The sequence below is a fragment of the Channa argus genome, chromosome 6 (genome assembly GCF_033026475.1).
Source record: "Channa argus isolate prfri chromosome 6, Channa argus male v1.0, whole genome shotgun sequence".
NCBI classification, from domain to species: Eukaryota; Metazoa; Chordata; class Actinopteri; order Anabantiformes; family Channidae; genus Channa; species Channa argus.
In genome coordinates, this window is record NC_090202.1 from 23,155,469 (window position 1) to 23,172,095 (window position 16,627).

The 16,627-nt window shown below is 41.2% G+C and overlaps 1 protein-coding gene across 2 annotated transcripts in view; it reads left to right on the forward strand.

Annotated features, from left to right (window-relative positions):
* The first annotated feature begins 952 nt into the window (after positions 1 to 952).
* frem2b (FRAS1 related extracellular matrix 2b) overlaps positions 953 to 16,627 on the forward strand; it is a 52,434-nt gene continuing 36,759 nt past the window's right edge. For both annotated transcript variants that reach the window (XM_067506518.1, XM_067506519.1), the window contains exons 1-2: positions 953 to 6,123; positions 7,253 to 7,342. In XM_067506518.1, the coding sequence (XP_067362619.1) occupies positions 1,113 to 6,123; positions 7,253 to 7,342 (5,101 nt within the window). In that variant the 5' untranslated portion in view covers positions 953 to 1,112. The remainder of the gene's footprint in view (positions 6,124 to 7,252; positions 7,343 to 16,627) is intronic.

Sequence of the window (16,627 nt, forward strand, 5' to 3'; positions counted from 1 at the left end):
TACCTGCCCCGCTGTGCTGCACAATGCCTGTGTGGGTGTCTTTTTAATGAACACAGGTTTTCCAGATGAATGGCGCTGAGAGCGGCCAGATCATGACTGGGCTTGTCAGGAGTCAGAGGAGAAGCAATGTTGTGGGGAAGCATCTGACACCCGTAGGACCTGTGTGATGAGAGAGTGGCATAGCAGGAAATGGAACAGTGTCACTGCATTTACTCCAATAAATACAACTCTTGACTTATGCTTAAGACTGGCAGTGTGGGCTATTTTTTAGGGGTGGGATGTTTTGTGGGGAGATGCTATATTTTGGCAATATGCACTGGCAGCATGGCAGTGGACACAGTCAAAGTCTTGCACTGCTTCCTTGCCATCAGCTCTGGTGTCTGTACAAGTGCCTCGCATTAAGAAGGGAATTACGGGGACAACTTGCAGCACAGAACATTGGGAGACTGCTACACAAAACCTGCTATTTGACTCAAGAATCTCATGACAAACTTAACAGCAGTATAATAAGTGCGTGTGCAACGGGGGGGAACCACAAGAGGGAGACAAAGCTTGTCAACATTCAGCTTGGTAGTCAATGCATTTTACACAGCTGCACTTCTGTCTGCTTTACCTCATTGTCATAAGTTATAGTTATGAATTGGCAACAAGATTGAAAGTGAATAGCTTCGATAAGAGAACAGGAGCAGGGTCGATATCCTGATTATATGATGGACAGATTTAGATGTGTACTTAACTATTTCGACCATCCACTGACAGCACCTTATTAACTTCTTTCTATTTTCTATAACCTGCTGAAATCCAACCCATGGGTGCAACCAGCGCGGGACCGCTTTGTCTGCCCAAAATGACACAGGCCATGCCCATTTAAATCCTGACAAAGTCCTTCCAGCGGAGATATTAGCCAATCGACTGAGAGGAGGGCGTAACTCTCTCTACTCCAGCAAGGCAGGAGTATGAAGTTTAGGTTATCAGTGTACAGCTGCCGCGAGAGAATGGTGCACCTCGGTGCCCATAGGTGCGTAATATTATCCAACTTTAACCGTCGTTCTTAGTTTCCAAGGGTGTGTGCGCAAAGTTCACCGCGTCTCCTTTGCGATTCCACACTACAAATGGCTTGGATCGTTTCCCCGCATCTGCACGAGAGTGGCGCCGCTTTGTTTCTGCTTGCGGTCATTCTGACAGGTGATGCAGTTGCGCAGGTTTTTGACAGCTACGGACTATCATATGCCTTGAGGTCTGAGCTGTCAGAGGACACGATATTGGTTGCCAACAATGGGATACGCGTGCCTTTCGGGAGATCCGTCTTCCTTGATCCCATCAACAATTTGGTTACACAAGTTCTGCCCGGTGATCGATGCAGCATAACAGTCCTGGATAATGACCCCCTGTCTCAAAGGCCTGGACACCTATCACCGAAAAAGTTTCCGTGTGAATTTGGCCCCAACGACGTGAAGTATTCTCACTTTGGCTCTAGGAGTCCTCCGAGGGATAGAGTGAGATTACAACTCAGGTATGACACGCAATCGGATACTATTATAATACCGTTCATGATGGAAGTGGAAGTCGTTTTCACACAGCTGGAAGTGCTGACCAAAAATATGCCACTCACGGTAGAGAAACTGTTGGGCACAAGCAACCCCATTGATAGAAAAATCTTGGAGTTCACCTACGACAGAAGTGCACAACAATGCAAAATCGCCTCTCTTTCTAGTAACAACGTGCTGCCCAGGTACGGAAAACTTGTGGACGAGGACAGCCTGGGGACAACGGTGGACTGCGATGATTTTATTAAAATGAACATCCGATATCGGCATACTTTTGCTTTGAAGTCACCAAACAGAGATTACATCCCAATGCTTGTGGAGTTACATGATAAGGAGGGCAATTTGCTTAAGCAGGAATTTTTCCAAATTTTGGTCAGGCTTAAAGAGGGAGAGGAGAACACAGCTCCTAAACCCAGCTTTGTTGCAATGATGATGATGGAAGTAGATCAGTTTGTAATGACTGCCATAACTATCGATATGCTGGCAGCAGAGGATGGTGAGTCTAATCCTGACGAATTAATTTTCAACATCACATCTCCCCTGTCCTTTGAGGAGGGCTACATTGTGAGCACAGATGATAGGAATTTACCAATAACCTCATTCTACCAAGGAGACCTCAAAGACTTAAAAATTGCCTACAAACCACCTGCCGTGGATTCGGAAACTGAGCGGATTTTTCAGATTGAGTTTGAGGTTGTGGACACAGAGGGAGCCTTGTCAGACCCTTTTGCTTTCATGATTGTTGTCAAGCCTATGAACACATTGGCCCCTGTGGTGACTAGGAATACTGGCCAGTTACTGTATGAGGGTCAGTCCAGGCCCCTCTCCAGTTCACAGAATCTGGAAATCAGTGATGAGGACAATTTAGACAAAGTCAAGATCACTGTTATTAATGGGTTGAGGCATGGAGAATTAACTGTGCTGGGCTCAAGGAGGAAGTTTTTCACCCCGGCTGACCTCAACGCTGGAGTGGTCATTTATCAACATGATGGAAGTGACACATACAGCGATAATATTATTTTCAGAATGACAGACGGCGCAAATGAAGTGGAGTTTCTGTTTCCCATCACTGTTGTGCCAACTGATGATGAGCCTCCCATAATCAATGCCAATACTGGTTTAGTTTTATTCAAAAACCAAATGATGCCAATCTCCTCGCTTATGCTCAGTGCAGCAGACATTGACTCAGAAGATTCTACAATAAAATTCACAATACAGCCTCCCTTTTCCACTGTTGGCCAGGTGCTGCTGCGACAGTCTGAGGCCCCAGAGGACCCATCAACCTGGAAGTTTAATACAGATGATGAAATGTATGAGAAAATAGTGGCTGAATGGCTGCAGCAGGATATTGTTGATGGTAAACTGTTTTACAAGCACATTGGACCTCATAGCACCAGCACAGTCATGGATCAGTTTGTGTTTAGAGTCCACGATGACAATGACCCACCAAACCAATCAGGTGAGAGCTCGTTCATTATTAAAATTCTCCCTGTCGATGACCTCCCACCTGAATTGTACCCTGGCACCACTCTGCAAATGACTGTGCACGAGTATCAGCTTACTTACTTCCGAAAAAAATTCCTCCGTTACACTGACCTCGACTCAGAGGATCGGGATCTCAAATACACAATCATCCAGCCACCGACGGACACAGATGAGAATAACCCTGTGGTATTAGGAACGCTGGTGTTAACTGAAAAGCCAAACACTGAAGTCACAACTTTCACTCAGGCACAAATTAACCACCATAAAATAGCTTACAAACCACCCGATCTTGAGCTTGGGATTACAACTCATGCTTTGCAATTGAGGTATACTGTGGAGGATGTTTCTGGAAATAGTGTGGAAGGAGTTTTTTCTATTTTGTTAAAGCCTGTGGACAACAAGCCACCTCAGATAACCAACTCTGGGTTTACTGTGCTCGAACGTGGCACACATGTCATTACAAGTGCTGAGCTGTACACCTCAGACGCAGACACAGACAGCACACAGATAGGTTTCACTCTTACTCGGCCACCACTGCACGGCCAGATCCAGTTTACATTTACTGCCATGAGAGAGGGAGCCACTTTCCACCTCGAGGATATAGAAAATGGCAGAGTTTCATACATCAATAATGGAGATGAATCGACGTTTGATTCAATACAAATAGACGTCAGTGATGGGATCCATGTTGTCCCAATTACTATAAAGATTAATGTGAAGCTAGTTGATGATGAGACTCCAACTATCAGTCTCCCAGCTGGCACAATCGGCTCCTACATAGATGTACTGGAAAATGGAGCCACAGAAATCACGAGTAATGTCATACAGGGGAGAGATGAGGACACAGATGACCTCCGTTTGACCTTCATTGTAGAGGACCCGCCATCATTAGGTGAAATCCTAGTGAAAGGTGTCCCATCTGCTACATTCACCCAAGCTGACATCATTAATGGCCTTGTGGTCTATGCTCATACCAGTGGGGAGATAGGCTTGACCACAAAAGAGGACTTTTTCAATCTCACTCTGACAGACATGTCTGATGAGTGGACTGTTGGAGGAAATAAGATCACAGGTGTCAGAGTGCATGTAACTATTCTTCCCCTGGACAGCCAGGCCCCAGAGATCTTTGTGGGACCACAATTCACTGTTGTCGAGGGAGAGAAGAATGTAATTCAAATTCTTCATATAAGTGCTGACGATGTTGACACCCCCAAAGATGACCTGCTTTGTACAATCATTGTACAGCCAACGTCAGGGTATATGGAAAATATCTCCCCAGCCCCAGGCTCAGAGAAATCCAGGTCCGGGACGGCTATTAGTGCTTTCACAATCAAGGACATCAGACAGAATCACATTTACTATGTTCAAAGCATTCACAAAGAAGTCGAGCCAGTGGAGGACAGGTTTACGTTCAGATGCTCTGATGGCATCAATTTCTCTGAAAGGCACTTTTTCCCTATCTCCATAATCCCCTCTAATGATGAAAAGCCTGAGATTTACATGAGAGAGTTTGTAGTTATGGAGGGCATGAACATAGTCATCGACACTCCTATTCTGAATGGTGCTGATGCAGATCTCCCCTCTGATCAGCTCACATTCATTATCGCCAGACCCCCCAAGCATGGATTTATTCTCAATCAGCTCTCTACTGGCACTGTCCCTGTCTCTAACTTCACCTTGGATCAGATCAGGGAGGCCTCCAGCATTGTGTATGAGCATGATGACTCAGAGACTAAAGAGGACAGCTTTGATATTATTCTCACAGATGGAAAGTTCAGTGTAGAGAAAACAGTAATAGTTATGATTATCCCCGTGGACGATGAAACCCCGAGGATGGCGATCAATGATGGCCTTGAAATTGAGATAGGTGATGTGAAAATCATAAACAGCAATGTTTTAAAAGCTACTGATCTGGACTCTGAGGATAGCCTGCTAACTTACATTATTCGCCATGGACCCGGTCAAGGGTATTTACAAAGAACAACACTTTCTGGAACATTAGAAAATATCACAGTTGGAATGAACTTTACACAGAACGAAGTGGATCAGGGTTTGATTGTGTACATCCATAATGGGCAAGAGGGCATTCGCGACCTCATCAAATTTGATGTTACAGATGGCATCAACCCTTTGATTGACAGATACTTCTATGTTACAGTGGGTGGCATTGACATGGTTTTCCCAGATGTGGTCAGTAAAGGTGTATCCCTTAAAGAGGGCGGCAGGGTTACACTGACAACAGACCTTCTCAGTACTAGTGACCTTAACAGCCCAGATGAACAGTTGGTTTTCACAATCACCCGAGCTCCAATGAGAGGACACCTGGAGTGCACAGACACACCTGGGGTGCCCATCTCATCCTTCACACAACTCCAGATGGCTGGCAACAAAATCTACTACATCCACACTGCTGATGATGAAGTGAAAATGGATAGCTTCGAATTTGAAGTCACTGATGGCTACAACCCTGTGTTCCGCACTTTCCGCATATCCATCACTGATGTGGACAATAAAAAGCCTGTGGTGACAGTACATGGCCTCGTGGTCACCGAAGGAGAGAACAAACTCATCACTCCATTTGAGCTAACGGTGGAGGACAGAGACACAGCTGACCGCCTCTTAAAGTTCACAATTACTCAAATCCCAGTTCATGGTCGCCTGCTCTTCAACAACAGCCGACCTGTCACTTCCTTCACAAAGCAGGACCTGAATGAGAACATGATCAGCTACAAGCATGATGGCACAGAGAGTGCAGAGGACAGCTTCTCTTTTACAGTCACTGATGGCACTCACACAGACTTCTACATCTTCCCTGACACAGTGTTTGAGACTCGAAAGCCCCAAATAATGAAGATTACTGTCCTCCCAGTGGATAATGGCATACCACAGATTTTGATGAACAAAGGTGCCCCAACTTTGCGGGTACTGGCGTCTGGTCATCTTGGTTTTGTGATCACTAGTAAGAGCTTAAAAGCAGAAGACAGAGACAGCATTCAGGATTCTGTAACATTTAGGATTACTGTTGGCCCACAACATGGCTACCTGATCAATCTTGGCAAAGGAAATGCCTCTATCTCCACCTTCACACAAGGTAAGAGAGCTGAATTTCAAACTCCTTTGAAGTCCTGAGACATTCTGTTACATTTGTAATATACTGTTGAGACTTACATTGAGGGGATTTGAACTCTCCGATGTATTTAAGCCTAGTCATGAATTCATTTTACATTTACTCACTTTGCTGTGCTCACGTCTGATGCTTGAAAAATGCTGAGTTCAAACATAAGGGTTTTTGTTTTCACTCAAGAGACTGCCTATTTGCAGAGATGAATTATGCCAGTGCCTCCGGCTGACCAGCTCTCACTAGAGTAGTGGATTTTTCAAACAGTGCCAGACGGTCTTTCACGTTAGAAAATATCTGATGACGGTTTGTACATAACTACAGTAATATTTTCCAACTGAAGACAAGGGCATTACAGACATAATGATAAATCATGTACAATAACATGCAAACATCAAAGTTGGGGGGGCGCAGTAGGCTCACAGCAAACCAGTGGCTTTACATGCACAGCTAAAAGATGTTACATTTCAAACAGACCAGAGGGATTTCTTCGTTAACGGTAACGATCAGGGTAGCAGCACCAGTGTATAATAAGTATGTATGTACGGAGTCACTATGAGACACTTCCCCCAAGAGACATTTTCAATATTTCAAGAGTTCTCACAAGAGTAAACAGACAGTAAATAAAGACACTATCTCATGGGCATTGCAAAACTGTGGCTTTGCATTTTTATGCATCAGTCCCTTTGAAGGGAAATGTTTTGACATCAAATATTGAAGAGAGACAATCTTCCAGATCCAGTGCTATAAAGAATGTTGTCCTGCACCATACTTTCAGGATGGCAGACTGCTGTGATGGAGCCCCAGGGGTCAAGCTATTCTTTATATTCACTGCCATTCAAGTGTCTAATACATACAGAACTTGTTAGCAGACAGTTTCTGCTTTCAAACTCCACGCAAAGCTCTGGATCGTTGCATTTTCATCTCAGAGCCTCAGCCTGCTTCCCAAAGCAGGACATAGTAAATATATAGTGTTTATTGACATTGTCTTGTTAAAAACAGATTAGACATTTTTTTTCTATCTTTCCAGCTTCATTTAAGCCAATTACTGTCACTGATGTAGAATATCATGGATATTTACACAAATATATCTCTTTTTCAGCTGAAATTGATGAAATGAACATCTGCTATGTTCTGAGACACGGTAACAATGCTACAAATGACATCTTCTCTTTCTCCATTGAGGACAAAGGTAAGTTTTAGAAATTTAAAACTTTCTTTCCTGAAGTTATCCTCTGTCACGGGCACGTGTGACATGAGCCTCTGTTGTGCTAAGTTTTGAGTCTGAAAGATTAGACTTTGTCGCATTTTCTCAATTTGAATTTCAAAAAATTGCATTATATGCATGTTTTTTAATTTAGCAGAAATACTAAGCAAATGCAATCCACAAATGATTTCCAGAATTTATATTTTCAGAATTAGTTTTTCTTTAACTCAGCAAGAAAAAATAGGCAGTTATGAATAGGCACTATTTATCAATTATTTATTATTTTTATTATATGTTATGTGTATGTGTCCATTAACTGTAGGTATTTATTAAGGCACAGTGAATGAATTGAGGCAGCCATGCTGGTGTTGCTGATTAGCAGAAACAGCCTGACAGTGTGTCCTTTCTGCTACCCTTCAGCAGTGACGAGTGAACACAAAGGCACTCACTAATAGGGGCCCTCTTTTCCCGCAACCACCTCAGCCCCCGTACACATTTTCTCATATCTTGACTTGGGACTAATCTCCGGGCTTCAGTTGAATAATAGACAGGTTAACATCACTGCCAACAGGTAGATGGGGTGCTAATGAGTGAAGACTAAAATGCAGGGGACAACTGCTTATCGGGAGGAGTTGATATTGAATGGCAGCTGCTGGCAAGTGTTCAGCGTGTGCAGCGCTGCCTCGTTGTTGAATGAGGTTCAGTCAATCCCTTTATTCTTGCCTCAATTGGGGTATTTGTGATGGATTTTTCTGGGCATTTCTCTGAGCCCACCATCATTCTTCTTTCTCTTTCTAGCTTGTTTGATATGTGATGACACTTTTGTATCCCAAAATGGTAGTTTATCTTCTCCAACCGGCAATTAAATTCATTTTTTTCTGCATACAATTGATGCAATACAATCATTCATTGTTTTACATTACTTTTGGATTTGATTAGAGGATTCTGTTATGTGCTCGAAGACAACAAAACTTTAAATTGCAGTGGCCAGACACATTTCGTGTCTCTAAAAGGTCCTTCTTTGAGATCGGAATTGTGCTTTATAGTGGCACCTAAATGGCTTCACAAATTGATGAAGAGTCTTGCTGGATGAACCATCCATAAGGGCTCGACACATACTGCACTGCAGCTTGTGAGGCAGTCAGTGAGCATTTTTTTTATTAAGATTTAAGCTGTGCTGGTGGCTGCCCTAAATCCCTAGACAGAGGCTCCAGCTCTTTGAACAGTTGTGTTGGGGAGGAGCTGAATGGTGTACACTGCCACAGCTGCACTCTGTCATGTTCAGCAGTGGAAAACATTCTCCTCCTCACTTCAAGTTCATTGGGAAATTTACCAACTGCACTTAGCCATTTTTAGGGTGAAAAGTGAAAAGTTACTTTGTGTTTCGCAGCTGTTCGGTAGGATTCCAGGAGCTTGTGCTAACAGCTGTGCTGAAGTGTGAATGTGCGGGCCGCTTTAAGTATATGCAAGCGCTGCAAGTAGCTGTTGACTGTTGATGAATATGCAAAAATAAAGTTGTGCACAGGTGTATTTTAGGGTACTAGTAATTGTTCTTATAAGTACAGTATGCAATGGCATTAGATAAACTGAATCCACTTGTATAGCTTTGCGATATTAATTTTTTTAAAGAACTAATAACTTTGTATTTGGATGTAAAAAAGCAGTTGTCTTTTTAAACAGAATAGCTTTTTGCTTGATATATCATTTTTTCAATTTTTTAATTTTTATTCCCCTAATCATTTGGTAGTAGTTGTAGGTCTTTGTCGTTTGCTGCTGCTCCAAGTTCACAGGTATCACTGCACACTATAACCGATTGTTAAAGGATTGCTGCCGGCTTTATTGTTAATCCAAAAATAAAATGACTTACGCCCTGCGCCCATTACAGGGACGGACACTAATTTAGTCTTGGCACGTATTTTTACAAAAGGAAAGTGAGGTGAACGTTTCAAGCCGTTCATTAGGCTCTATCCAAATATTTAATGGTCGTTTGACATCTGACCACAAGGTTGTTTTAGTTGAACCTGAGAACATAGATTTTCTGAGAGATGAAAGGGTATAGAGAGTCTTAAATTGAGCTGCCAGGGCTGAGTTCCTCTTGGTAGCTGCCTAATGTGTCATTTTGTGTCCAATGGCCGACTCTAGGTCTATAGTTGACCCAACCTAATTTTGTCAATCGTTGGGTACAGTTGTATTGAGAGACTGTTGGTTGCAATAAAGACATTTGCTTTAAGTGGGCAAATGTTCTGTTACGATGACAAACTCCTATTAAATTGTGCCGGATACATTATGTGTATGCAATTTGGACTTGAGGAGAAATTGCTGTTTCATTCACTTATCTTGGCTGCATAAAGACACCAGATGGCCTTTTTGCCACAAATAACAACATGGCAATTAGGCCACATCCCAAAATGCTTATCAGTCTGTGGGACAATAAAAGAAGGATTCTTTATGTGTGACTAAAACACAGCTACATTTAGTTTCTGTGGCAGACAAGACATAATAATATTACACTCATAATTAAACTGCTTATTCTTTGTAATAGCCTCTAATTTTATAATTATCATGGGTAATTTTTGGACTTATGCATCAGTGTGTCCCCTATCTGCAGTTTCTTTTTCATTTCAGAAAGCTGCCACCATGTGTTTTTACAGCTGTATCTAAAATGCTTTAGCCAAAAAGCAGATGACAGAGCTAATTTTTTCAGAGCTGCTTGTGTGTCTCTATTTATCAACTTGTCAATGCTTTGAATGAATAATTACAGAAGACTGAAATTACACAATAATATGCGGGTGACTGTTTTGGAGAAACATCACACCTAGAGAGCAAGTCACAAACAGAGGTGAATCAACCAGAAACCTCTTTAATTACTAAGAAAGTGTCTTCTTTAGAACATTAGAACAAGATGCTATCTGGGTATTTTTTCTGTGTGAGTGTGTGTGCGTCTGTGTGTGTGCGTGTGTGTGAGTTAATTGCTGTGATTTAACTCCAGCCCTCCCCTTGTTTCCTGAGGATGTGGTTGCATTCAGGTGAGTTTACCTGAGCACACACAAGACTTGGTATTCCCAGGCATTTGCTTGTGGAGCTGAATCCCTTTTTGCATCAAACAAAATAAAATAGTTTTGAAATATTTCATTTTCTGTAATTTAAGCAAAATTAAAGCCTCTGTGTGTCTCGTTTTAATTTTTGTACAGAACTTATGAAACTGTTTGATAAGACTGTGTTTTGACAAATCTGACTTTCTCAGAAAATAGCAGGAGCTCTGAGAGCCAGTGGTGCTATACTGCTGTGACATCTCTATTTTCACAGAAGCAGAAAACGGTTTATGCAAAATCCGTCTGGAAAATGTGCTCTTGGCCCCAAAATCCCAGCAGTGGACCGAGGCTGTTGCTTTCAGCCCTTCTGTATGATAAGCTTGGCTACAGCTATATTGTCACAACTCTCTCCAGCTGAGCCTGGGTTTCACCATTGCGTTGTAATACAAGGTTTGCCTCCATTCTATATGCTTTTATGCAGAAACAATTTTCAATGTGAGACAAAGTGCTCTGAGAAAATAGGACCTGTCATCATATTTCTGGCAACAAATACAATCATAAAGGCACACGGTGGCAGCTTTCTAAAAAGAAAAAGAAACGAAATGTGATAAAGACACAATATGTTCAAAAACTACCCATAATTATAAAAATCATTGAAAAAATCATGTGCAGTATAATTTTGAATTCAGTAATTATTCTGAAGTCTTGTCTGCCACAAAGTTAAAAGTACCCCTGTTTCAGTCACACATTTAAAAATCCTACTTTTATTGTCCCACAGACTAATTAAAAATAATAAGCATTTCCCAATGTGGCCTAGTTTCCATGTTGTTATTCGTGGCAAAAAATCTATCTGCTGTGTTGAAGAACAGAAACAGAAACTTCACTTCAAATCAAATTTTTCACACAAAGCGCACAAACCTTTTCAATTACTTAGGAGAAGATGGTATCTGGATGTATGTATATCTCTATGTGTGTGCGTGTGTGTGTGTGTCTGGGTGTGTGTGCTGAAGGGTGGGCTGCTGCTGTCATTCCAAGTCAGTTAATTGCTGTGTTTCAACTCCAGCCCTCCCCTTGTCTCCTGAGGATTCAGGTGCATTCAGGTGAGCTTACCTGAGCAAACAAGAGCCCTGGCATTCCCAGTCAGTTGTTTGTGGAACTGAATCCCTTTCTGCCTCCAGCTAGTCAGTCAGCATCAGTGATGTTTCAGCTGACAGACATGCTGCTGTGGCCTTTTCATTCCAGGCACTCACTATCGCCCGAGTTTTTTTTCTTCCACTGAACCACAAAGAAGCAGCAAGAGATCACTGATAGTTTGGTACATAAAAATGTGCCACTGCTGAAGGTCAGATTCCACAGCTACAGTATGTCCAGTGTTTTATAGTTTTTTCAATTGAATACTGGGACCTGTTTATTATGTATAGCACAGAGTATCTAAACGAATAATTCACATTTGTAGCAGAATTGAGCAACAAAGTACAACATATAATTCCATTTCTTACATGGCAGCGCCTGAAACAGAGAGTAACTTTCCAGGGTCCGGTTCATGTCTGTGATGCCTACTGCGACGAGTGTTTTTTCTTTTTGATTCTTGTAACAAGGTAACTTCAAAGCACAGTGAGAACCTTGACCTAATAAATCTTGGAAGATCATCTGCATCTTCCAAGTTATTGGTGTGCAATCGCTTGTGACACTGAGTGCATACTTGAATCCATCTCCATGGTCTCCTCTCCTGTCTAATCCCAGGTTAGGAGGGATTATCTTCCTCCCCATGGCATCCGAGGGGAAAACAAAAGTAAGAGAGAACATGCACTCACATGTAGTAGGAGGGTGGTGTAGAATTTGTGACTATAATATTCCAGTCACAGCAAAGGTGTTGACTCTGCATTTTCCCTGTGTTTCTATCCTGTTATTAATAAAATTGTCTCCCTGATACTTTTCTAGGGGGGTAAAACATTCCTTTGTCCTTGGGACCAGGAGTATGAATCATATGCGTGAAAGTATGCTCTAAGCTTTGGCAAATTACAAAGCTAGTCCAGTTGTTGTGTTTTAAACAGATTTTACAGCGTTTGATTTTTCTTACATTCCATCTGTGCTGTAGCTAATAAAATATTAGGCAGTCATTTTATTGCTATGGAAACGTGTTGTGTGATAACACTCCTGAGAGTTGATTACAGAGCTATTCCTGGGCAACAGCTGCTTTACTTTGGGGATGAAAAAACTGAATTACAGAGAGGATTTAGGCTAATCGTTTTAGATGGAGAGTGATTTCTGTGGTTCACTGGTCCCTTATGTCCTCAGTCAGTAACTTTTAGTTATAATTTTCCCACCGGTCGGCATTGCAGATACTGCATATTTGCACTGTTTGTTGCCCAACATGATGGCAGCTTGGTAATAACCATTATTTAACATTTTGTTGAAAACAAAAAAACTTTTGTTAAACATGTGTGTGAACAGCAGAGATGACCAAAGTAAAAGCAGCTATCTAGATAGTACTCCAGTGATTTATCGAAAAGGCCGTGTTTAGTAAGACAAATTATTCCGTCTTAGATTGATCTGCTTTGAAGTTAAACGGTTTAACAGTAGAAGGAAGTGATTGTATATCACATAGAATTTGGCTGAAACATGTGCCCTATAGTTTTGCCTTTGATAGCTAGAAGGGAAAACCTGTGTGGTGTTTTTTCCCCTTTGTCTTAATATGCTGCCAAAGTAAGTGTGTAGAGCTAAGGTTAACTAAGCAAAGGCAAATCCCAAAAGTATTGAAACCCCAGGCCCAGACTTGTTTCCTGATGATGATGATATGTGTCGTCATACCTGCCTCAGGATACAACTCTAGCAGAAGTGAGGATTTTCAAGCACAAACTTTGTAGAAAATCCTTTTTTTTTTTGAAAAAAAGTTTGAAGGCTGACATTTGTGTTGTCAGTTTTGAGGTCAGTCAGGTGTCCTAACAACTCCTGAAGATATGATGAATACATGTATGAAATACATATCATTCTAACAAATAGAAAAAGGGAAAGATAAAAAAATGTATAAATAAGAATGGAAAAACCGTTTTTTGAATCTTTTCACATTTATAATGTAAAAAAAAAAATTGAATTTCAGAATTCGATGTTGTACTTTTGACGATACCATATCAAAATTTGATGAGACTGTGCTTTGACATGTTTGACTTTCGCAGAAAACAGCAGGAACAGTTTCTGCTGTGACATCTCTCTTTTCACAGTAGCTGAACTTGTGTTCAATTTTGCAAAATGACTCTGGATAATGTGTTTTAGGGCCCTGAGTCCCAGCAGTGGGCAAGAGCTGTTCCTTTTAGTCCTGCTGCATGATAAGCCTCTGACAGCTGGACTCGGGCTGTAGTGACACAACTCTTTCCAGCTGAGCTTGGGTTTCAGGAAATTAGCCTGATGCAGTGTCCACCTCGTTTGCACACACTTTTCATGCACATTTTCTCAAAAGCCACCCACAATATATCCATTTTTGGGGCCAGCTGCCTGATCACATAATCAAAGATAAAGCTGGCACTGCTAAAACGTTCCATTAAGATGCTTGGCTATAACCACAGTTTAACTGATGCTTTGTCTTTGATTTCAAGCTGTTGTCTCCTTTGATTAAAGCTGTGCTGTAGTACTAGAAAAAAAAACGTCTTTCATTTTGATATCATCAGCATATTGGTATGCCAAGAAAAAATATACAGTAGAAGCGAATAAAAAATGTGGAAAGCAAACTCTCTTGAGAAGGTTTTGATTTTATCCAAACATGCTAGGAGTGTGTCTTGAGAGTAACAGGGCTGTTATAAAAGTGCTGACGAAACCCTTTGGGGATTCTTTGTGTGGATAAACCTCCCTCTCACTGTCACATTCACCACCACATCCATAAGTGGAGCCTGATAGGCAGGATATGAGAAGTCATCTTGCTGAGAAATGGGAGGGAAGAGCAGTCAGAGGAGATGAAAGCTGGGAGCATTTTGTTGGTCCTAGTATTGATGGGAGCAAGGCATCAAGCTGCTTCCTGTCGCCCGTAGCAGTGTATGAATGTGCTGATGTGTAGCTCACTTTCTAAACACCACCTGTGTTGACAAGTGGTGAGGGCTCAAATATAGTACATGAGCCTTTAATGTATGCTGCCTCTTCTAGATATGATTATACATTGTTTTGATATTTTCTGTAGACTTGATTAAAAGTAAGAGGAAACTGTGGTTCTGCCTAGTGTGTGAAATATGTATCCAGCTTCTCTGCATTTCTTAAAACATAATTTTTTTAAGTCAGGGAAAAGTGTTTTACTTTGTGTATCCCTTAACCATGTACAGTAAATCTACAAAAGCCTCTGAGAAAAACATGGTTTCTGGTTGCAGCCACTGAAAGATCAAGTGGCTAGTAATGCAAGTGAAAGCAAGTCATGTTTTCTGTTAAAATGTAGTCGGTGCCATGTAAATCAATAGTTAACTGCTGTCTTTTTATAGAGTTGTAGGCAGAAAATATCTGTGACAGATTGTGCTTTTTAGCTGTTCCAGTTTCAATCAGCACACTACTCTTGATTTTTAATTACCATTTCCAAGTATTTTATGCTTCCAAGAAGGGTATTCGATGTATGTGTGAGTTCTTACAGTCATTTGCTTTCTTTTCAAGATATATACATTTCTTCTTTTTCCATTCAATTCAATTCAATTCAATTCAACTTTATTTATATAGCGCCAATTCACAGCAAAGTCATCTCAAGGCACTTTACATAATAAAATACAAACTATATATTTATGTAGAGTCAACCCAACAAATCCCCCTTGAACAAGCCCTAGGCAACATTTGAGAGGAGAAACTCCCTTTAACGGAAGAAACCTCCAGCAGAACCAGGCTACCAGAAAGTGAAGAGAGAAAAGAGAAGAGCAACAAAAAGCAAAAACAAAACATCGGGCAGGTTGGTAGGATCAGTAGCTGCATTTTGGAAAACATACAGCTACAGTGCTGGGGACACCTTGCAGAAAGGGACAGCGAGAGGGAGACAGAGACGGAGAGGCACAACTATGGAAGAGAGAAGACACAAAGTTAATATCATGCAGTGGTGACAAATAAATGTCTATAGAGAAAAGAGGAATTGTATGCAGCCCAAGTCAATGTTTTTGCAGATGCAGGCTAAGCTATCTGTGATATCAACTTCACAAGAAGGAGATCAATGTGAGGTCACAGTGACTTTGACCTTTGATAACTAAACTCTAATCAGACTATCCTTGAGTCCAAGTGGACATTGGCCCAAATTCCAATAAATTCCTTCAAAGCATTACTGTGATGTTGGACTCAAAAAAATGGGACAAATCAATAAGATGCATCTGAGGTCAAAACATTTATGTTTGACCTTTGATAACCAAAGTCTGGTTACTCTAGCTAATTCTGGAGTTCAAGGCTTGGACCAAATTTAAAGAAATTCCCTAAAGGCTTTCCTGTGCTTTACATTTACAAGAATGGGACACACAAAGTCACTCTGACCTTTGTCCTTTGACAACCAATGTGTAATGAGTTTATCATTGAGTCGAAGTGAATGTTTGTAGTAAGTTTAAAGAAATTTCAATAAGACATTCCTGAGATTATATACACAAAAAACATACATGTGTGAAGTCAAAGTGACATTGACCTTTGACTTTTGGCCACCAAAATCCATTAAATTTATTCTTGATGGCAAATGGATGCTTGTGCCAGTTTTGAGTAAATTCCCTCGCATTCACAAGAACACGACAGATGGATAATTTGAAAATATAATGCCTCTGGCTACAGCTATGGTGGGTTTGGAGGCATAGCAAAAGCATTTCTGAAATAACCATGGAAATGTCCAGAGCTCAGATCAACCTTTCCCCCATAAAGAATACTGAGGAATTTCTAGTTGCTTGAAATTAACTACACCTTTCCTGGGCTTATCTTGGTTTTCCGGGACATTGGCTCAGAGTTACATATTAGCAAGCAAATGGGAAGAGGGGAACAAAGAGAGGCCACAGGACATGGGTCTACACAAGTTTGCAATTGATACATTGTTTACATTCAGGTCCCTAATCCTCAAGTAATTGCCTGAAGCCATTACATTTACCACAAAATTGGTCTGATATACTTTAAATGTTATCACCGGTCAATGAGAGTTTTAGTTTTATCCAAGAACTGTTTTCTCAGTACATTGCATTTGATTAGGGAGAGACCATTTAGTGCAATTGGGGCCTTGTGAAACCTTTGGGATAGTCAGGTAACAGATGTAATTTGC